This window comes from Melozone crissalis, unplaced genomic scaffold (assembly GCF_028551555.1).
Source record: "Melozone crissalis strain CALT ecotype California unplaced genomic scaffold, PUWL_Pcris_2 ptg000033l_1, whole genome shotgun sequence".
Taxonomy (NCBI): Eukaryota; Metazoa; Chordata; class Aves; order Passeriformes; family Passerellidae; genus Melozone; species Melozone crissalis.
In genome coordinates, this window is record NW_026535811.1 from 13,981,064 (window position 1) to 14,005,599 (window position 24,536).

The 24,536-nt window shown below is 41.7% G+C and overlaps 1 protein-coding gene across 1 annotated transcript in view; it reads right to left on the bottom strand.

Annotated features, from left to right (window-relative positions):
• The window catches only part of TMEM178B (transmembrane protein 178B), a 214,263-nt gene that overhangs the window by 15,797 nt on the left and 173,930 nt on the right, over positions 1 to 24,536 (bottom strand). Inside the window, exon 3 of the mRNA XM_054281808.1 lies at positions 6,514 to 6,651. Coding sequence (XP_054137783.1) covers positions 6,514 to 6,651 — 138 coding nt within the window. The remainder of the gene's footprint in view (positions 1 to 6,513; positions 6,652 to 24,536) is intronic.

The window sequence follows — 24,536 nt, forward strand, 5'->3', positions numbered from 1 at the left end:
AAGAAGAAGAGTCATCAGGACTCAGCAAGTTTGTCAGCAAGTTTGGGAAAGCAAGAAAAAAGTGAGTCATGGGTGGGCCAGACTACCACAGCAAGACACGAGAAAAATTAGGTGACCCAATCAGCATTCTAATTTGGATGCATAAACAGCAAGGATTAACCAATCATATATTAGCTAGAGACACATGGACAGCAGAGATTTATTATAAGTATAGTATTTTCAGGGATAATAAATTTGGCTTCACTGGATCACATTAATTATGGTGTGATGTCCCTGAATCTCCGCACCCCACATCTCCCTAGTTTAAAATTTAAAAAAAGAACACACTCATAACATACATAAGTGGTTTTTTCTTCATTTCTTAAAAAAAATTCTCTCTTGCATATCTGAAATAAAACATTACATTATGCCAACACACCTGCATAACCTAATTTTTTATTCCCTCTCACACATCTTTCCTGCCTGCTTATCTTTACTGCAGCAGCCAGCATTGGAATGAATAGGTGATCACCTCTGCTGTGGGAAAGATTTGAAGCTTTTCTAACCCTGGCCTAGGTCCTCTGAGTATGGACAGGCTGCAGAGAGAAATGTCTCTGCAGCAGTCTTAGAGGGGGTCAGAAGAAGCCCAAAGCAGTGGCAAAAGTGAACTGGCAAATGGTACTTTAAACCCTCAGACTGGCAGATCACCACCGGTAACAAGGGAGGAGAGGATGAAAGAAATTCCTGATTTTTTTGAAAGCAAATGCTAGGACAAAAAATCAGGCCAGAAGAACTCCATACTACTACTATATGTGTACAGCATGACTTCCAGGCCTTTCAGTGCCAGTAGAAAAGGAAGTTTCAGACTCCCAAGCAAAGCTCCAAGCCCAGCACCTCAGGCAAAAATATCACTAGGCAAAGACAAGAAATGAGCTGCTATATGAGACTCCAGATCATTTTATTACAGAACTGCACGGCGAAGCCAAATCACATATGAGGGCATTTAACAGCTGGAATAATTTCCAAATAGACTAATTAGAGACTGAATTATTAATGGTAAAATCTCTAATTGGCTCAAAGCAAGGTTACAGCAAGAAACCCACTTGACTTTGCAAAGAATAATAAATATTTGCAAGGCTAGTAAAATTACATGCTTCTCTAAGGAAATTGTTAGCAAATGGGGAAGAAAACCATAAAGTCATCCTAAAGTGTATGTCACAAGACAAAACTGGCAGAGACCTGATAAGACTGAAGAAAACAGGTAAAAGAGTAAACAAGTGCAGAGATGATTTATTACATTCATTTGCAGTAAATTTGGAATGAAATAAGACAAGGCAGAAGTCTCTCCCTGAAGGGCTGCCTTGTTAGGCATGCAGTAAAACCCCTAACTATTTCACTGAAATGTGTTCTCAGTACAAATTACAGACTTAGAAAAGGAAAATACATGGATGTGCAGCTGATGGACAGAGCTCTGATAGGGATTATAAAACGTCATTCTTTGTCAGTCTTTTAATACGTTTACAAAGGCAAGTGAGGTAGCTTTGGCCAGGGATAATTGTGTGCTGAGGCAAGTACCAGAACATGATATTGGAAGTGCCATTTTGTATTTCCAGCTGGGACAACAGACAGCAGTTCAGCAGGGAGGTGCACAAGCTAGAGAGGGGGAGGATGAAATTACTGCCAAAACACTGGATCATGCCACCAGGAGGCAGCCACCCCACTTTCCCCACAGCAGGCACTGATGAGGAGGAAAAGAGCTTTGAAGTATTTAGATAAGAAGCTAGTCCTGCCCTCAAATTAGAAATAATGCAAGCCATATGATATTTCAAAACAGCTGACTGAAATCAGCTGGGAAAACATCAGGCTATCAGAGATTGTCTTTAAAAGATGATTTTATAAAGCAATACAGTAACAGAGGATGTGATGAGGTTGGGTTTTCATGATTGCAAACCTGAGATGCTGAAACAAGAAAATTCTGTGGATGAATGTGCTGGAGAGCAGGTAGAAAAACCTAGGGTTAGATGGATCAGCTTGCTCACTGATCATGATACAGGAAATATTCACAAATGACTTGATGGAGAACTGAAAGAAGGGATTCCTGGAGACCATGGAATTTGCCTTGGTAGAGTTACCAGTGTGCCAATTCATAGCATCTCAGCTCTTTGGAGCTGCAACTAAAGCTGACATTTGATCTTGACAATATTGGCTAAATTAGATGTCAAGGGAGTGAAGACACCAACCAAAAGAACTGGCAGGTTTGCCATGATAATAAACCCAAACTAGTCAAAGATTTGAATACTTTCAAAAGAACTGCTCAAAGCCAGAAAATGTAATCACCACTTCCAGGGAACTGATGAAGAAGCCATAATCTATACTTGAAAATGCAAAGGCATAGTTTTGGTGCAAATAAACTTGCTTTGGTCAAAACACAATGTATAAAATACCCCACATGCATTTCCTCAGGTAGATGTTTAACTGAATCCCTGTTAGACTAAGTACTTTATGAGCATGAAAGCATCACGTTTGGCACAGGACTCTGACATATGGAAGTAGTGTTACAGATGCTCCTAAAGTTCCAGAAATTATTATAAAATTACAAAATTACTGGTTAGAGCTTTTACTGGTGCACAGATTTGCAGTAATTTGCATGAAGAGAAAACACAAGAACCTGCAAGAGGATGTGCTTGGAGTCATGTATAATTTGAGTGTGACCCACTTCTGTAATAGAATTAAACCAGTCTCAAGTAAGATGAGTAAAATGAACTAATCACAGTGAAATTTAAGAGCACAATTCTAAATGAAGAAACTATCAAAAAGGGAAACTCCCCCACCTTGCAGATAAAATGATGCTGACAATACTGGAATGTAACAATAGTGAAATAGGAGGCTGTGCAACAGTACCAGCATGCAAAGTGAGATAAAAAGTGCTAAACATAATTTACAATATCATCTGGCTCTGTAGAAGATGAGGGACTGAAAAAAATCCTACTGTGGTCAGGCAAACACTGTTGCTCAAGAGAAGGAATCCAAGTATAAATTGTACAATAAATACCAAAAATTATGGAAAAGAGCTGTGGAAGCCATAAGGGATCTGTGATTGCTGTTGATACAGATACATTTGGACTAAACAGAAAAGATGAATTATTAATAATTTTTAGCTTGTTATAAAACATGCAGAATAGCAGTGTAAAACAGACTCTAAATCATAGTTCACTTGTCCTGGATTCCGGATGAGCTAAAAACCAAATGATGGCCTGCATTTCGTAAACGACTTGTTTTAGCAATTTGCTTGAGAAATTAGATCAAGCAAAGTAAAGCAAGTCCTTATGAGGCACTGCCACATGGGTTAGCAAGAGGACTGTTTGGTAAATATAATAAAGAACCAGAGGTCCAAGCAAACCATGTCTGCTCTTATTAGATTATTATAGCACGCTTCTCAGTGCTCTGTTGAGATTTCCTGTGCAAAGAGTTATGGGCAATAAGGGACAAACCCCATAGATATGTTTAGTTGGCAATGTTTAAGCAATGAAAAAGAGCTATTTGCCTAGAAATAAAACCAGAACAAATGCTACAAACGTAGCCAAGACAAGTGGTGTTGAAAAATGAAAGGGAAGGTTAGATTTCAGTCTGATTCTATGGCTACCAATTGAACACAGTCTCCTCTCAGCTGCAGTGAGGTCAGATGGCAGAAGCCTTCCAAAGCAGTTTTCCCATTATTGGATCTGAGAAAAAGGCAAAAATAAGAGGCACTCTGTCTCCATGCATTTTAAGAAACAGCACAGTAATATGTTGACAGCACTTTTGGCATGGCAGAAGCAAAGGCTATGTATTCAAACCCTGTCCAGCAATAAAAAAGTTTAAATTAAAAGACTCATTGGCTGTAAAAGGAATGACCATGTAACACATGACACAGTCTGAAAACATTGATAGCTACTGACTTTTAGATTAGATGGCTCTAGTTGTGTATTTTATTAACTGACTGCTTCAGTTTGTAGATGTTACTTTATGCCCACTTGCTGTTTAAAGAAATCAGTTTAGCGGTTGCTATTGACTTGTGCAAAACAAGAAAGAGGGTAACCTTTGGGTAATACTGATCCACGTGTCTGCACTGAAGCAGAAAATAAGTTTGATCTCCTCCCAGCACATCTTTATTTATAATATTACACATCTTGACAGAAATTGGCAGATAAAATAATCTGGTGCCTCTCATTTAAATTAGTGTTGTGTTCCAACTGCTGGATCTGGTTATTATTTTGTCTATGCAAAGAGCATGCTACTATCAGATGGCTTCCCACTGCATAGGTACTTCCACTCTCTGTTCAAGTCAATTATAAACCTTCTGGTAAACAGTTTCAAGCAATTGGCTTTTTGTGGCATGCTGTCTTTTTCTTGTTTTTCAAACCACATTTTTGTAGCTCTTCTGCAAACCTCTCCCACTCTTTCCACATCCTCCCTTAGCACTGACACCTGATTAGGATGTCCAGAAATAGTTTTGCTTAGCCCAGAGATAACTCCACGTCACGGTCTCATTGCATAGTCCATATAAAATAACACATTTAGCAGCTGCATTGCACTGAAAGCTCCTGTGCAGCTGGATGGTCCCAGCACCCACGATTCCAGAGAGCTTTGCAGAGCCACTGCTCTCTGAGAAGGAGCAGCTTGTTCCATGGGGATGACTGAGGCTGTTCCTAATTCTGTGGCCTTGGCTCCATCTCCACTGAAATGTGTGTTGTTTGAGCACCCCAAATAGGGCTTTGTAAGATGTGAGTGACCCATTCCACTACACACAGTTAAAACTGAATCTCTTTTCACCTGGAAACTTCATCAGTCATCTTTCAAATCACTCACAAATAACCTTGAGCTAAAAGGTAATCTCTGCAACCACACTGGAAACCAACCCATATATAATAATAGTAATATTTCTGAATAGTAAACAAGACATAGCTAGCTTCTAATAAATGTAAGTTTTCTGTACTTATTTAGTATATTCCTAATGTTTTAATCTGAATGTCGGTAGTAAATTAAATACCATGCAGATATCTGAGCAGATTAGAACAAAATGGCCCCTCAGCAAACTAGGCTTTTAAATAAATAAGAAACACCAAGCTCATCTGGCAAGCATTGCTTATAATGTTTTGACACCCACAACAAACCATTTACAGACATCCCCATGAAGACCAGTGTGTGCTTGCACAAGGTCCTAGCAGATTTCAAATGTGTTTGTGGGCACAGAGAGAACTGATGTCTAATGTCACCAGCACACCACTAGAACATAAATACTTGTTACTCCAGCACTTAACTCCTCTTCTGGGACTACAGAATCTCTCCTCTATGTCACACACTGATCTGTGTCACACCACAGTACAGATAAACAGATGATAAAATGCACAGAAGTGATGATCTGCCCGGAGGGCAGAAACCCAGCTAAACAAAAATCAGCAGCAGAGAAAAGAGAGAACAGAAGTAGTGGCGTTCACTTTGAGGCATTCACCCAGAGCTGTGTTTGAGACTTGACTTTCACACCCTTCATTTCAAGTAACTGTGCCTTGAAATTTGCTGCTAACAGAAATTTTGATGGCATCTCTAGTTAGGAAGGCTGGTACATTACATGGGGAATGCTGGATGACCTTCAGGTCTGTTGTAGTAGGAATGGGAAGACTTTCAAAAGCACAGAGTGTCAGGGCATGGACCTGGGGATTAATAAACCAAACCTCTGCTGTAAATTGGGAGAGCATCAGTAGGAAAGTACAAAGGTGGAGGAAGGTCTGCATGTCTCACCCAACTGCAGGATGACTGTGGGTTTCCAATGTAATGCAGCATGAAAAAAAGGAAATACAACCACAAAATACTTCAGGCAAGGAATCACCAGCAGGGGAAGGAAACCATCACAACACTTATACAAGACATTGATTAGACCTTGTTAGGGAATGGTCCTTCTCATCCATGTTTGAGAAAGGCAAGTACAAACAGGAACGGGTGGGAGAAAAGGCTGCTAGATTGATAATTGTTCTTCCAGAGAGAAGTCTACAAGAAAGTGTATGTAGAGTGGGAAAAGGAACACAGAGAATGCTCTTCACAGGTACAGCAAAGAAAGAGAAATATAAACTAAAGGTTACATTTGACTCATGAGCAACTGATGAGTAATAAATATAGATTATAACTCTCAGCACAGTTTCTAGGTATCAGTGTCTCACTGTGGAATTGGATAGTAGTGGGAATAACATCTGCATAATCCTTGGATTTTTATTACTGAGCTTGCTAAGTGACAGTGTTACATCCAACAGGGGAGTACTGCACTAAAACACTCAGATTACCCTTTGTACTACCATGACTTACAGACACTCCAGACAAGTTTAGTGATGGAAGTTAAATGTAAATATGACTGTGTGATCTTTGATATGCACCAGAAGGAGCTCAGAACGAAACCAAGTCCAGATCAGGCAAAACAACTCTGAAAACATATTTTCAGTGACTTAGAAAAGGAACATGGAAAGAACAAGAAAAATGCATTTCTTCAAGCAGCACCATCCTTACCTCCCATGAGGAAGAGAAGCCCTGCCACATACTGCATAAGGCCTCGGTCCCAACAGCACCCCAGGACGCCGATAATCCACCCAAAGAGGATAATGGCCACGGCCATGCCCATGAAACCAGCGGTCATCCTGCGCAGGTCTGCAGTGGGAAGACACAAAAACAACATCAGTGGGAACAGTGATAAATCAGCATCATCAGGGCTTCATAACAGTCTTAATCCAAAATGCTACTGATCAGCAAGGACTTCAGTGTGTGTTGGTATGGGATGATTTAGGTAAGGGTGATTCAGAGCAAGGACAAACCATAAATTAAGTCACTAGCTTGGGCTGGGGAGTGAGAGCAGCTGACTGTTTTACCACACAATGAAGCGCAGTGCAGATGCACTCAAGTGACTTGTGACAGCTTGCTCAGGAGCTAGAAGTTGTAAAATGGCCTCAGTGCAATGCAGTGCCTAGTAACTCCAGTCTCTGGGCACAAGCACAACATCTGTTTACATCTTGCCTTCTCATCTCTGTCCAATACTCTCCAGCATCCAAAGGATGTCCCTGCTCCAGCTGATCAGCAAAGCAGTTGCTATGCTTTGTGCCAGCGCAGACATGACAGAGTATGCACCTCAGTTGTCACCCCACGTGTCACTGAGTCCCTCTGGGCCGCAGCTTCCCACGTGTAAGTTGGGCCATGGCACCCAGGGGTGGTAGGAGTGGAACATGGTTCCTGCACAGCAGCAAGGCACACAGGTACTCTGGTGTCAGATGTCACTAAATGCACTCCAGATACACAGCTGGGACAGAGGACACATCATTGTCCTCTCCTGTCCCCAGATGGTGACCTTGCCAGATGATTTTTGGTGAGGATGTTTTTGACTGCTCCAGGGAGCACTAAGAGTAGGAGGAGGGTCGGGCACTGGAGAAAAACATTTTTTGCTCTTCAAGTAGGGACTGAGTACATCTGATGTGGGTGACAGGGGCTGGCCTGCATTTATTTCATAAATAAAGGAAAAGGGCCCCCAAGTCTTAATGAAAGGAATACTTATAGACTTGGCTATGTTGCATATTTATCTTCTGCAAAAAGGATGGGACTATGGGGCTGCTGGGAACCCTCCTCCTGCATGTGCTGGGAAAAAAAATTCTTCACAGTTGGTTTGGATGTGAAATCTGGGCAGTGAGACCACGTGGCAACTGAAAGAGCAAGGACTATGTGAGCTAAAGAGCATCTTCACACCCTCAGATAATGAAACAGATGGGGGCATCTTCACTAACATTTGATTATTCCCTGTCCCCCCTTCATGCGCACATAAAAAGTTTAAACACTGATATATCAAGAGTATATGAGCAAAGAAAATTCCAGCCAAGTCAACTCTCTAAACATTTGTTTCCTTCTTGAGACTTTTTTTTTTTGCACAGCAATGATTTTACTTTTTTTTTTTCCTCTCAAGAAACAGAATGCTTATGACAGAGAAGGAAGATTTGAAAACTGTGAATCATCCACCAGTCTCTATGGCAGCTTTTCTCTTTGGCTGGCCTTTGACTATGTTTCAGTTTCTGTTATTTTTTATGCTTTCCCATAGTAGATAAAAAGACCAGCAATACCCACAACACAGATTCAATGAATTCTGTGAAGAGGTAAATTACCATCATCGGAGATTTATAAAACTTCATATCCAAAATGCTAAGTGTCCACAAAGTCTATCAGTGTGCTTGGACAGAGGGACTTGAAGGCAGTTTACTCAGGTCCATGTTCATTATAGCACTTTTATGCAAGATCAAGTTGGGGAACACAACCTCTTCCTTGAAGCTGTAACTCTTTCCTGTAGATTATCACTGATTTTCCAAGGAGTCTCTCTGACAACATAAAGATAACCAGGTCTTCATCTCACCAGTAACCAGGCTCTTTTAACAAGAAACACATCTTAAAAGTAGTGTATCTTGAAACCTTTTGTCTTAGGTTTTGTGACTGTCCCACTACATTTGAGTATGTTCAAGGAACTCTAGTACAAGAAAAAAAAAAGCATTTCCTGCAGAAATTTGTACTTCCCCCAGGCAGTGTCTCTGTTCCTTGGGAATTTCTCAGAGTGCTTTCTAAAACAAGCAGTAAGCATTAGAAAGCATTTTTGATGGCCAAGTGTCTTCCTACTTTTTCAGTCCATGAGGCCCTGGGCTCAATTTGAAAATGAAAACATAAAATCTTTACTGTTTCCTGTATCATCTTCCATAACAGCACAGCACATCTCTCCAAGGTGCTGCACAGCTCTTAGTGTCAGCCTTACAAACCCTATCCTGTGAGTGCTGACTCCAAGTAACACCATTTGCCTGTCCAAATGGAAACAACCTGCCTCTAATGAGCTTAAATAGCTTTATTCAGGTGCAAGATGTCCAGAACCCTCAAATCTACCCCAATGGATAAAACTGGCTGATGGACCCAGTTTTCATGGACCCAGAGTGGATCACACGTGGATCACATCAACATGTATGCCAGACTCAGGAATGGTGTTTATCTCTATGAATTTTGCCATTAAACAGAAAACTTAAAGGAGCAGGACCAAGATTTGTAGGCCAAATTTGACATTTGTTTCCCTCAACATCTTTTGCTGATAAAGCCTGAAATTCCCTTCCTAACACAACAAAATCCAAATAGAACTTCTTTGTGAACTCTTAGTTCATACAAGTTCAATGAGCTTAGTTTAAGATTGCCACTGCTTAGGCCAGTTGCAAATCTGCTCTTCACAAGTCTATCCACTAGAGATTATCTGAAACAAATAAAATATAAACTTTCTTTTCTATTTAAAACTATTTGGCTTTTGTCCTGCCATAACATCTCTTGAGGGGAGCCCTTGGAAATGGCAGTGTTGGGAAAGGGGTTGTAAATTTGGTTTCAATAACAGCCTGCACTTGTCCAACAGGATCCACCTGGCACTCCTCACCTGTCAGTGCCCACATGAAGCTGAAGTCAGTGCTGGGATCAACTCTACTCAAAGTGATTCTTTTGTGGAAAAGTACTTAATGGATGCAAATGAATCATCACCCTCAGGCTATTTAGAGGAATAGGAGCCTATATTGCCCAGACTCAATCCCTGTTAATGGGGCTCTTTATGATTACTGTTTGTTGGTGTGGTGCTTGACATGGAAAGGACAGAAGAAAAGCAAAGATTTGCATTGTGTACGCGAGGCAATATCTAAATTCGTTCTGCTAATTTAGGATGGAGGGATGACATATAAATAAACAATAGCTCATCAGTACAAATTGATGGGGTTTTGTCTGAGTTTGATTGGCACTGATAAAACCCTTCCTGAATGCATCCTGCAAAGGTAAAAAGGGTCATGCTGTCATGTAACACCACTTTATGACGTTTGAGCACATTCTGGGTTTGGTTTATTTTTCTGAAATTGCTTTTATTTATTTTTAGACTATGAAATTAATAGTTTTCAGCATGCTTTCTCTTTTTGAAAACCTCTTTGGGTAATAGGATCTAAGGGTCATGGCATGACAACACCAATCAACTGAAGGAGTGACTATGCCAGCAAAATGCATTGTTGAATCTTACACAGCCAAATGGGAGCTGCAACAGCAAACAAACTTATCTCAGAGCATTCATGAGCACTGCTTAGCTGGTCCTGCAGCTAATCCTCTCCTGGGTTCCCATCCCAAGCCCTCACACTGCAGCAAAGTGCACAGATTGCAGGGACACTGAATTCCCCTTCACCATCTAGCAACCCAAACCTTTAGAAATGTAGCTACAAGGTGAAAGTAAGGAATGTATTGCATTGCTTATTCCATAAGCTAAAATACAGAAATTAATTTTTAATGCTTGGCCTATATGACCGCTTGTTTCAATTATTTACTATGTTGACATAGATAGCAACATCACTTGGGGGTGAAAACACAATATTATCTTTCCACACATTTTTTAGAAACATCTTCTTTATCCCTTTTTCTTTTTAATGTTGACTAAAAGCTATGAGTGAATAATCTTCTCTTTGGGAGACTTTTCATATCTAGCACTGCTAGAGGTGCTGCTGCATGTAAAAGGCAGGGAACTCAACCCTGACTCAAAAGCAACATGGATCATCAAGCAAGGAATACAGGTATCATTTTCATGTAGGTTGGGAACAACAAACTCCTTGACTGATAACATCGGAGAAGGGACAAAGAATGGAGTAATCCAAGTCCCATGATGGAAGCTGAAATGATAAATTTGAAAGTCACAAGGTTTGTGAATCATGATGAAAAGAGACACATTAGCATTTTAGACAATGTCCTTAAAATATAGACAGATTCTCATAAACCAACATGCATTTCTTTAAAGCATTTTTGTTTTCTGCTGGGAATATTAACTCTATAGGTTTCCTGAAGATAAAGAAAGGCAGAAAAGCTGATTAAGAGTCATTTATTTCCAAGCAACATGTGATGGAAGGTTCTCTGTCAGTTTGCAAATGCCCCTGCCCTTCCTTTCACCCTGATATCTGTCCATCTGTATTTCTTATGAGCAATAAGGTAATTCATGCTGGTTATCACATCGTGGAAGAAGTTTCACACCCCAGCAGCTGCAAACATAACATGTTCTGATTCAGCTTTGCTTTTTAAAAATTTCAGTATGCCTTTTTGACTTCTGAGGTTCCATTCTCTTCCTTGAAACTGCAAGTCATCTTTCTAAAGCAAGGGCTCAGCCTTCCTGTTGATATCAATCTCCCTTTCCACAGAATTTAATAATATCTCCTAAAAGCTAGAGACTGCTTTCCTCACAACACATACAGGAAGGGCTGTATGAGACTCTTCTGAAAGATGGGGAAACCAAGTCAAGAATACTCAGCACACTCCCAGCTACATGAAAAGTTTGTGGAGAGTGTATCAATAAATCTGTATTAGCAGGATTTCTGGACAGACCTTGAACCACACAGCACAGCTTTTGCTTTCAGAACTGCTTGTTCTCAAGTGTTTGTTAGCAAATCAAACTACAGTGTTTGTTATCAGACCCTCAGAAAGTGCAATTTTGATGCAAATAGTATTTCAGATAGTCCATCCTCCATGTCCTCCTTCCTTCTCCCATTAGAGAAAGCTCTGCAGGAACTAAGCACCCTGAAGTCTATATCAAGAATATCTAGAATTGCTTAGAAGACATTCTGGGTATATCACAGTTCTTTCCTGAGGTGTTCCAAAAAATGGGAAAATTGAAAAGGAACTCACAAATGCATTTCTGTGCCCGTCTAGGAACAGAATGTCAGAATATAGTAACATCACAAGTAGAAATAGACTGGGATAGTGTAATTCTTTAGCATAATCCTTCACTGCAGGCCACTGTGATCTATACCCTCCTGTACTACATTCCCTCTGATTTGTCTTTACCAGGGATCGCAAACATTTGTACTTGAAAAGAGTCAAAATCACTCCTTTTTCTTCCTTTTCCAAACATATGTATTGGAAATTGTTCAAGAACTGCACACAGCCCTAGAGCACAATTTACCCGATTTCACTGAGCTTTGTTTAAATTACTTCTCTTATAAAGAATCAGCAGCACAGAGGTATCTTTCTCCAACATAATCCCTTCTCTTATCTCACCCTGAAATTTCAGCGGGGGCAAGATAGAATTGGACAGACATGTCTTTTATTGAATGCCAGCCCAGCAGCTCCCAGGTACAATGAACCAGGGAGTGTTAATGCAGGTGATTTTGAGTGGCATTTTCTGGCTCTCACTATTCTCTCTGCAGAGCTTAAAACTGTATTTTGGATGAGGTTGGCAAATAGAGGGTGAGGGTTTTAATCTTTTCTTTGCGCTTCAGGTATGAAGAGATAAGAAAAGAAATATGTATTAGCCTACCTGAGACTGTTAGAATCTCTGAGTGCCTTTCACTGATTCATGTGGTAACCCAGTCCTCAGTTTAAAGATTACTGTAATGCAATCTCAATGAGCACAACCCACTTCAACCAAAGTAACAGCAGATTACATTTACATGTAAGTATCTGCACCAGAGAGACTCAGAAACATCACATCACAAACATACACTAAAACACAACTCTCTCAAAGCTGAGAGAAAGAACAGCAGAAGACCCTCAAAAAAGGGAAAGCAGCTCTGTCAAGGATGAAGTGAGCCTTCATATCTCAAGAAGTTATAAATGGCCTTTATAATACACATGTATAAATTCTCCTAAACAACAAAATTCCAACACCCTCTGTTTGACTAGAGATTGTTATTTGTGTGATAAGTTGTTTGATTGCCAGCAATGTCTGGACCCACCTACATGGGAAAGCTGATGTGAAGCTTTGCAAGCTGGCTGTGGTCTGTGCTAGTTAACATGTCCCTGAGGATGAGGTGTATGGAGAGTGGACATCATGAAATTGATTTATTCTTGTCAGAATGGGCCATCTATACGGATTTCCTGCGTCAGAGTTCTTAAGTGTTCTTACAGTTATTTAAAACAGAAACAATCACAAAAGGAAGGTGCCAGCTATGCACTGCTGGCACTTCAGTCTGCCTTCCTCCATCAGAAATCCCACAGTTTCAGAGCCAGATGAATAGTTCATCAAGGGAGGGATGAAGTCATGTCTTCTATAAAGGCTGACACCTTCAGAGGTTTATGCTGGCAAATAGCAAACCCCACATGACTCTGCAATTTCTGATCTCTGGGGAACTGTCATAAAACACCAGAGGAAAGGGGAACTCCCAGACCAGGTCACATACTAGTGTTACTCTCTGAAAGCAATTCTTCCACTATTTGGGGAAAATTACAGGGACCTAAGAAATTCTGCAGTGGCCTAAGGCACTATCTGGAGCTCAAATAACAAGTTCTGGTTTTATTCTTGCCTTTCCCTCATGTGGAGCAGAGGAGAGGCAAAAGAAAACCCCCAGATGGTAAGGGAGGGATTTAAGAGGGAGGGAGGGATTTAAGATGGAGGCTTGTTTAAGTACAGCACAGAAAAGGGTGAGAAGAAGTGTCTCATGAGGGTGAATAGATTGATTTGTCTTCAAAAGACTTTATGATATGGATATCAGAGTTCAATGCACAAAGGGGACATTTGTACAGCAGGAATTTAACACATCTGAAGCAATTCCACTGTAGAAGGTGCAAGACTTATGTTCTGGGAGAAGGATGACTGTGAATACCATCCCATAGAATGGTTCAGCCTTTTGCTCCAATCCTACTTTCCCTTAGCCTCAAAATGAAACTTTGGCCAGAGAAGAAAAAGGGTATTTTTGGTGTCTGTTGTGTTGCTACTCAGCTCTGAGTGACAGCGGGGTAGGAAGAAAAGCTCTGCCCATACAGAAATCCCCTGGGATTTCTGGCCCAATCTAGTGGGCCAGAGTAACTGAGCCTTTGCCAAAGCATCATTCAACTCAACTTTAGTCTGTCATGCCCCATTCTACCTTTCCTACTCCACACCATTCCCTCTCCTCTGGTTCTGGTGTGATTTTATCAGAAAGTACCTGAAGCTGATCATTTACATTTCTTCAGCAATGTTCAAGAGCTGATCTCAGAGAGTCTTTCTCTCCCTCCAGATTTACTATCCTTGATTTCAGCTCTCCAATATATGATCATCTAGGAATATTTCCAAGCTTTGGTCCCAGCAGAGTACACTTGCAATTTGCCCAGTCAACCCTTTCATCCCACTTTTCCCTCTCTCCACAGAAACAGGGAAGTCTGAGGCACCTGCAATTTTGGCCACTCTTCTTCATATTCATAACTTTAATCCTTCCTGCTCCTGCTAGGTGAGGCCACAAAAAGCAAACATTTCTCAGTTGTGACCAAGCTAAGAAGCTTTTCATTACACAGCTTCCATGGATTATGCAGGTGTTGAAAAATCTGAGGCATTTGAAGTAGGGTTCTGCTCAATTTCAGCGAGGACTTTGTGACTTTACGGCATCAAAGCTGTGCCTTTTTCATTTTTCTTCTATCCTGTACTTTTGAAAAACTCAGGTAATACACACTACTTTATTCTGGTCATCTCTTACTGGAAGTGACTTCTACCTGGACCTAGCACAGCACAATATGATCTTGATGGGGAGGAAGGACAGCACAGTCCCTCAGCATCACATTAGCCTGACCAGAGGGATCCTTCCTGGAGGATGTGGGGTGCCATCTCCCTGCTCCCAGCACCTTCACCCCCCTGGGGGTGGTTGGAGAGGCCAGGTAGAAAGCCCATTTCCAAATGCAAGTTTCCCTGTGTTCTCCAATGGTCTGGAAGAAATCTGTGATGGGCTCTGGGTTCAGGGCAAAGGCGACTCCCTTCACTGCAAAGTGCTCTCAGTGCTGGTGAGAAGTGCTGCTCTGACACTGAATTCTCTGTGTATGCCTCCACAAGGCACAGTGCACAGGAGGCAGTGCAGAGCAGGGCACCAGGCCAGCTTCACCCCACAGCTCTGCTGCCAGGCTCTCACAGGAAACTAGAGACACCTTGGGGGCAAGGAACTGAGATCAGTGAAGAGCCCTGTGAGCTCTGCTTTCCCTGAAATCAGGGGGAGGATTGGGTGCTCCAAAACTTTCCTCTGGAAATCAGATTTTCTCCTGTCTCCCAGGAGGACCATGGAAGACAGTTGATCACTTTTTCTACATAGGCATTCAGACAATAATGACATACAGTAACATTTGTATGAAAATAATCTGGACAAAGAAAGCCCTATTCTATATATTAGTTACTTTATTATTTAGGTTATAGAATTGCCCTTATCTGTGAGCAGACTCTGCCCTGTTACAGTCTGCTTTTTATATGCTGGTCACCATCAGAGTATCAACATATCCACTAATCACATGGAATTTTATTAAGATTTAATCTTCAGTTATTATCTCTTGAACTACTTCTTGCAAAGGTGGATAAAGCTCATCAGGGCCAGAAAAAGCAGAAGAAAAACCAGAACAACTTCTCTTCTTTCAGTGAGGAAAGAAGAGTGAACAAAAATAGATGGATATTTGAAGAGTGATGAGTAAAATTAAAGAAAACCTTAAAAATGAGAAATGGAGTGTGACAAGAAGCAAAAACCATATTTGTATGTAGAACTGCAGTATCAGACGGTGTTAAGTGCTTTTTGTAAAAAGCAGATTTACCCTACTCTTCTCCCAAAGATAAATGAAGTTGGAGATGGGCAGCGAGGGAGCAGAGGGGGAGCAGGAGGGGTAATACAGAAAGAGAGAGATTTGGCAACAGCACCTTTGTTTTATTTATTTCTCTCTGCATTTGACTTCCCTCCTCTGCTGCCTGTCCCAGCACCAAAGCTTTGCTCACAATCAGGAGCAACTAAAATATTATGCTAAAAGGTTTTCCTTTCTTTTCATCCCCTGCCCCAACCACTGCACAAGCCTGAGCATAATCCCAGCACAAAGCATTCAGAGCAGCACACCTAATAAATGGCCAGCATGAAAGAGGCTGGAGGTGGAGGGATGGTATCTCTGCTTTATCAGTGCCCCAGCCCTCTGCTCAAACACGCTCATTCCACAGATCCCAGCATTAAACATTTTCATTCAGGAGCTCTGAAAGATGTATTCTTGTTTTTAAAAAGACTATTTAATGCAAGTGAGGCTGGGCTGAGGTGTAGGAAGAAAGGAAGGAGGATGGAAGAGAAAGAGGGAAGAAGTAGAGAAAGACAGAGCTGTGAAAAAACACTGTCCCTTATGGAGAAATTTTGATTTTGAAGTTTACTCTTCTATTAACATTTAAATTGAAAGGCGTTTCTTCCGAGCTCCACATATGAAACCAGAAAATCTGCATTTAAATAGATACCATTTAAATGTGGAGAAAAATATATATCAGCATTGAATGCTTTCCCATTTGTCTGAAAAGAACTTCTCTTATAGATGATTATTAATTTTTTTCTTTTTTTCTTTATGTGTGCTAAAAAGAGAAATTGGAAGTACATTAAAATTCTGCTTGGCACAAGGAAGAGGTGGGGGATGGTTGCTTGTTTGACCAAACCCCTGATTCTGAGCTCAGATTTTCTCCAGGAGAGCTGCTGGGGCCTGCAGGAGCAGTCCAGCCTGCTACCAGGGTCAGAGGGGTCTGTCCTGCCTGCTCCTGGAGACATGGCACCTATGAACACAGGGCTCCAACTCCCACCACAATGCCTACCCCACTGGGGTCCCCATTCCCAGCTGCAGAATCAAACTTTCTGCAGGTTTGTTAGACCCTCTCTGGCTTCAGGCACCATCTAGAAAACAGAGACATGGCACCCATGACCACAGGGCTCCAACACCCACCACAACGCCCACCCCACTGGGGAGGTCACCAGGTCCCCATTCCCAGCTGCAGAATCAAACTTTCTGCAGGTTTGTTAGAACCTCTCTGGCTTCAGGACATCATCTAGGAAACAGGGACACGCACCTCCTCAAAAACCACACAAAGGCTTTCTGTGTCTCAGTTCTCAAACCAGAAAAATCTCACCTCAGCAGGTCATTTTGAAGATTAATACATTAAAGATTGCCAGCTAGGTTCTCTGCAGTGGTAGCCCCAGAAGCTTTAAAAAGGCCTTGGACAGATAAAAATGGCAGTATGGGAATTTTTTCAATGGTGATTTGGAATTCGTTCTGATTAAATCCAAAACCAGCTGTAAATAAGCAAAACAGTAGCTCTCACCTAAATAAATACAGGCATCTATAAACCTGGGGAGAGCAACTGAAAATCATTACTCTTATGGGGCCAAGCTGGTATCATGGAACAAAGAATCCACAGTTACCCACTTTGACACTGGGTTTTCATCAGACCCAATTTTTGCAGTATGATCTTGTTTCTAGTCATTGGATTGGTGAAAATAAACACCTGTTGACACTCAACACTCAAATGAATTTGTCCAACTTGCCCCCTTTGCCTCTCCATCTCCCTCTCTCAGCTTGCTGGAATCTCACAAAAACCAGCCTTATTCTTCATGGGTCTCCAGCTGATTTTTCTCCTGTGCAGATGGCAACCACTTTCTGAAAATATATATGTGACAAGAAGAAATGTTTAGTAGAAAAAGCAGGTGCCTGGAAAACGGGTTCCCATTTGTCCTTCCCTGCCCCTCTCCAAAACCCAATCATTTCTGTGTTAATAAGCTCACTGACTATAATGTGGCACTAACCTTTCACAACTGATGCCAGTGACATTTTGACAGTTCCACATATGGGCCTGCCAAAAGCAGAAGGAAAATAAATTTGCGATTTGGTAAAAAAGCTGGGTAAGCAGCCAAAGCAGCTTGGGGGAAGGAGAAGAAAACAACCAAAGAGCCAAACAAAAGCCCACTGCACAGATGTTACACACAGCAAAAAGGAAAAGCACATCCACAGCTGGAGTATCCCAGCAAATATGTGCTTGGAAAAAAAGCCTTAGGCACCTATTAAGCCCAGTCTAGCTTGAGATGCCTCCCAATAAATTCTTCTCACGTGGCAAATTTAGAAGTCTTTCCTAGCAGAAGGGAAATGGGACACAGCCTTCAATCTGTACAAACTATCTGGTTAACATCAGATATTACAGGACTCAGCAGCTGCTCTAACAAGGAATCTTCAATATTTCCACTGATGTGATCAGCTGTAGGGAAACAACTATTTTCTAACACTGTTTTGTGGGGTGTCTTTGAATTTGCTTTTCAAAGTATCACTGCACAAATCACTGACAATTCACAGATTGAGTCAGATACTTGGTGCCTGTGCCACAACCCATCTTCTTCAAATGACATATATCAAATCTCATAATATTTGGCTAAAAAAATGAGTTCCAGAAAGAGGTCCAATCATCATGTGAAAGAAAGAAGAATGTTGCACTTAGCAGTTTGTTCAGGTGGTTAATTAACCCCCAGTTAGGAGAGCCAATCTTTCAGCTGAACAGTTTCTGCTGCCCGGAAGTTACTGATAGGAGGTGAGATAAGTGGTGCTGTAATCAGTCCACTTCCATCTGATTCCCATTTCAGCAACACTGAAATAACTTTTCTCCTGAAATTAGAGCACTATTGCTTTTATGATGGTGCACTGATACCCTTGGTGGAAAATGTGAAGGTGTGTTTGTGTATGTAAATAGTCATGTGTTGTAATGGTATAGCTGATGTACGTGGCTAACCAGAGATGCAAAATTACCACTAAAAGATAATAGTTCATTGAATTTTCTTTAGGACAATGTGGGTCTTCTTGGAACACCAGTCAGAGAGGCATCACAAGGGTCTAGATAAGCATACTGCAGCTTGCAACTGAGAGGAAATGGAGCATGTTCTTCTCATATTCAGAAACACAGAGCCAAATGTAGAGCCCAAAGGAGCTCTAGAAAACCTTAAAATACTCCTGAAGCAAGAGCAGTGGGATCCACTGGCCAGCTGGTGGAGGTGGGCTGACACTGAAAGCACAACTTCAGTAAGCTGAGTCTTTGCACAGGCTGAGGACAGTAAACCTGATGAAAATGTCAGACAGACTCTTTACAAAACATTTTCCCTAAAGCATTTTTGTGTTGAAGAAGTAACTGCAGGACAGCTGCTGAACCACTGTATTAACCATGCTCATGGGGAATGTGAACTCTAAGACCTTTTCCAAGTAATGTCACTTGATAGGCAGGGGACTGTGGCCAAGGCTGGAGCACACATGGGAGTTTGATGTGGCTGCAGGACACAGGTGACTGCTCCCAGCATGACATTTGTGTGGTGTTGCACCTGATGGAACTGGGAGGATGATGGAGGTCAGAAGTGCAGAGTGGCCAGCAGTTGTGACAGAGAGCATGCTGGATTTCACTATAGTGAGCTTGATTTGAAGCCATTTACCTGTCAGACTTCGGGAAACAGCACGGAGCTGCTTCCAAAGCCAGCATGCACAGCTCTGACTGATTCTGGCAATACATTCCTTCACCTAAACTAGATGGTAGGATCCAACTTGGCATGTGAGACCATCTGGCCTCATCAAATAAAAAAAAACAAGTGAGAACTTAGTCATTATTTGGCCACAGCACTGCAAGCAGGTAGGGTTTCCACACGTGGCACGGGACAGAGTGACCCCTTGCTTGTTCTAGCAATGCCACTGGCACAGAACAGCCTGTAGGTGCTCAGCCAAAGCTCTCTCCTAAAGTCAGCTTGTTTTCAGTTTTGCAGAGGGCCTCCCTGTCCCAGCACCCAGTTCTCACTCCCCAGAGAGCCCTCTGGGTGCTCATTTCCTTCCCTGACTACCCATGCTGCTATTCATGCTTTTTCAGGAAGACCTGTCCTTGCACAAGCTCCCCTGATGGCAGCAGCACTGGAGGCACTGGTGAGCAGCAGATTTTTCTTTGGCTCATATCAGCAGTCCTGCTGCTGATATAATTTCACAAGCCCACACCAAACTGGGGCAAGTGTGGGAGATTTTCTGAGTAATGACCTCATGCTAATGGAAATTGTCCAGCCTAAACAGCCTCCGTGCACTGACTGACAGGGTAGGAGACTGAACAGTCTTGGAGCAGTGTGTGGTCTCACAGGACCTGTTACCTTTTCATGGAAAGCACCCCTTGATCTTTGCTGAGGAGAACAGTGAGTGCTGCTAATTCTGCAGAGTCCTGCAGGCAGTACTCTGACTCAGTCTGACAGAGTGGTGCGAGACCATGGGATGTGGATTGAGGTCTCTGAAGGGACTGATATTTGCATGGCAAACAGAATGGAAGGGCCCAAATTCCTGAGGATACCAGTATATATTCTAGCAACCAGTATATATTCTAGCAAATTATCTAAGATCACCTAAGCCCAGCAAACAATTCCCTCACAACACCACCAACAGACCCTGGTGGTGCTCCTTCACACACCATGTATTTTTCAACTATCATCCTGAATGGTGGATTATTGTTGTTGTCATATGCTCAACACTGTCACAGACACATTCTATGAAAAATCCTTTCCTTAGGATTTTTTCTCCTGAGAAGCTGAGAGGCCTCAGAAACAAAATGTAAACAATGGTTATCTGCTGCTGTGGAATGCAACAGGTGCATCTGTGATTGGTCTCATGTGGTCGTTTCTAATAAATGGCCAATCACAGTCAGCTGGCTCAGACTCTCTGAGAGTCACGAGCTTTTGTCATCATTCCATTCCACTTTATTTTCCTTTCAAGCCTTCTGATGAAATCCTTTCTTCTATTCTTTTAGTATAGTTTTAATACAATATATAGCATAAAAAAATAAATCAGCCTTCTGAAACCTGGAGTCAACATTCTCATCTCTTCCCTCATCCTCGGACCCCTGTGAACCTCCTCACAACACTCCCAAAACCAGAAATCCCTGTGCACCTGTGTCTCTGAAGTCTGCAGAATGCACAGCAATGTGAGGACAAACGTGACCATCCCCCATCTATCTCATCAATCAGCCAGGAGCAGGGCTGATTATGTGTTTGGAGACAGGCAAGAGGAGAGACAGGGAGAGCGGTGACAGTTATAAATGTTTTGCCACCTGAATGTGACATTAATGTAGGTATGCAGTGTGCTCACGACATCAGGTATTTGTGCACAACCCTAATAAATACCATGTTTGACAGCACTTTCACAAAACCACTCAATGAGCTAGAAGAACATGCCATGAGACAGTTCTGGTTTTACTGTGAAAAAAAGGAAATATCCCTGTATTATTCAGATCCTTGACTTAGTGGAAATCTAGAGCAATTCCAATGAGCTCCACATAAAGTTTAATTACTCAAAACCATATTGAAATGACCAGATAGATAAGTGATAAAAACCTGCTCCATAAAACACATTTAGTTTCTGTTCTCCAGAAGAGAGCCTTAGTAAGCTTCTGAGTTAGAAGGACCAATGTAGGATGCATGGCATTGCAATGTCTCCATCTCAGGGACTCTTTTTTTGGGAGAAGGCACAGTTGTCCTTCCCTTTCACTGGATTATGATCTGGTGGCTGCACTCCAAAGTCAGAAATTCATCATAGTATATGACTTGCCTCATAAGTTCACCCTAAAGGCCAAGTCTGTGATTCTGATGTGGATCAGAGATGTTTTTAACACAAGTTGGAAGCTGACTGGAAAACTACCCTGGCAATTTCCTCACGCTGCCCAGGGGCTGTGGTGCTGCATGTGGACACATGTGGGCCTGACTGGGTGCTGTCCTCTCTGAGGGACAGCCTCACATCTCCTTGTCAGCAGAGAGCCCCAAAAGCAGCGACACATGTCTGTGCAGTGACCTGCTTGATTCTGCCTTTCTATTGTTTTTGAGATGTCACAAAAGAAGGAAAGTTAAGTATCACTTAAAAATGTTGATATACTCCATATAAAAAAATCCAAAACGTTTCATATAGACATTTTCTTATAATAAAGCTTCTGACTTTTCATTTCAAACAGCCTTTTTTAAAATTGCACTTACATTTAAAAGAAAAAAGATTCAAAAGTGTTAAGACAATCAAAGCAGCTCAATTCAGCCAAAACTCTATTGGCTGCTCCAAAATAAACTGTTGTTCATTTTGCTGAAAAACTTTTAAAAGCCACCTGCAGCCCTGCCACCACGCTGTTTTATTCACTTTGCCTTTCCAGCCAGAAAGCCTTTTTATTTCAATAGCCCTGTCCATCAGTGCAGCACCTGAGCAGTGACAGAGGGCTAATAATACCCCTGGCAGGAAAGAGAGAGCTAAACTGGGAAGCCAAGCTCTGACAGTGGTGCTAAAACCAGAATTGATTCTCAAATATTTTGTTTGTGAGATGGCATATGGTTCCATTTTTGTGACTCCACATGAGTGACTCAACTGATTTGGGATCTGAAATCCTTGTAGCACATTTTCTTACTCTTAAGAAGCATCTTGGTTCATCTGTGTTGGCTGATTTGCTCACTTCCTAATGGGTCTCCCTAGATCCGATACAGCCTTTGAAGTTTTGGTGGGTACATGTGTGAAGGAGGGGGAACAAATGGAGGGAAGAGCCCACTGTGCATTGCCAGCAGTCACACATTTCCAAAAAGCTGTGGTTAGGAGATCCCTAACTCACTTAACCTCTTTGATCTCATCATGCAGTATGCGATGCTGAAAGGGAAAGAAAAGATTGCAGGCAGCTCTGCTGTGTTTGCACATCAAAACACACGCCTCAACCCGGTACAGAGCAGCAGACAGATATAGTAAACACACTTGTGAGAGGTGGAAAAAGCAGCTTTTGATTGGGAAAGAAGAGATTTCTTCCTGGCTTTGTAGTGCTCATGTATGTGCAATAAAAAAAAAAAAAAACAAAAACAAAACAAAAACAAAACAAAACAAACAAAAAAACCCCAAACAAACAACAACAAAAAAAAAAAAAAAAAAAAAACCCAGAAAACTCAAACTGTTTCAGGAAGCTGTGCACACTGGGGCCAGGATTCACTTCAGCTGCACTCCACCAGGCTACAGGCAGGGTTTATCTCCCTTTTTCCCTTGGCAATTAGCAATACAGCACAAGGCAGACAGTTGTGCCTCAGAAAACAATGACCTGCACCTTAAAATAACCTATTCTGCCAAATTCTCAGGCACCAAAAGATGAGATGCATTTTATCAGGGTCCAAAACCCCATTCCCTTTTCCTTTAACTGAGACCTGTCTAGAAAGCCAAGACACAAGTCCAATGCATGCCAATATCTGTGTTTTAAGAAAATACAACAGCATTCCCTCTACAGCTGGCTACCTGCCCCTCCAGCCATCTCCCCACCTTCCCTTCTATCTGTCTATCTGTCCCTTATCCCCATCTCTGGTGCAAATCCCTTTTTTTCTCAACCTGCCCTTCTCTGCTTGTCTTCATTTTGCATTGTCTTTCACTTCTCCTTTCTTAACACACACACACACACCTCCCCTTCCTTCCTAACATTCCCCTATAATTTCCTCCCATCTCCTTTCTCTCTATCACAAGGCTGACACATATTAACACCCTCCCTGTGACTTTCAAGACATGTGAAAAGCTGTAGTCAGGTATTAGATTCCTTATCAGGTCAAAAGAAAATATTAGGGAAGTCGGTGGACAGATGCAATGATTATGGTTCAGTGTGGACAAGAATGACATCAGTCTCTATAGTCCCAGATGGGATTTAAATTGTTGGCAAAATGCATTATCATTGATTTTCCACTTCCTCCCTTTGTGATATCTCTCCAGGGCTAAGGTAAGACAGTTTGGGTACCTTATCTCTGCATTTCTTATCTCAATGCAGTTGCTTTCTCTTATATATGAAGTCAGCTATGAATATCCGGAATTTGTGCAGTTGGATATTGTCCTTTGCTATTTTTTATTGCTAAGTTACTGATACTCTTAACTGTAACAGCACTTGATGCTTTGCTTAGCAATTTTTTTCCTGTGCTTTCTTTTATTTATTAAAAATCATACCTAGTGAGGCATAAGAAAGCCCAAGAGAATCCTACCTTATGATACTTCTAAGCTCTTGATGTCCTGAAGTACTAACTTTATATTGCTCCTCCTAATTTAACTTTTTTAGGGCATATTCACTGTGTTCCTGTAGCATCACACACCCAAACCACTCTTGTGACTTTGGCTTTTCACCTTTGAGCAGTGTTTTTATCTAAGGCCCTACATATGAGCCTCTCACTCAACAAGGGGGCAGAGGATGCTCAGATGAGTCTCAGTGTCTCAGACAGGCTCCATTCTTCCACAGGAGGTGCTCCAGCCACAGGGAGCCATCCCCAAGGCATGCTGGTTTTCTGGGTCCTGGCATGTCCCTGCCAATGGGATCTCCTCCTTCAGGGAAGGGACATCCCCAGTGCCACAAGTGCCTGCAGACCGTTGTCCTGCCGTGCTCAATGAGCCAGAAAGGAAACACAGCAACAGCTGGGGCTCCTTTGTCTGCAAATCCAAGTGACCCAAGTCTGGCACAGACCCTGATCACCACAGCATCTAGACATCATTAACAACTTAGCTTAATTACATCCTAATTTCTTTACAAGGAGCCTATGAGCAAGATTTCAATTAATTTTAACTATATATAAACTATAAGTTTAATGTATCTCTATTGTTCCATTAAGATGATCTGGGACAAGACAAAGATAAACACAGATATTAAAATTCTATAAAGTATGAGATTTTTAATTAATTTTAACAAAAAATTAATTATCAAGTTATTTATAAAGCTCATAAAATACATGTTCTACTCTCAGAATGTACTATCTGCACATTTA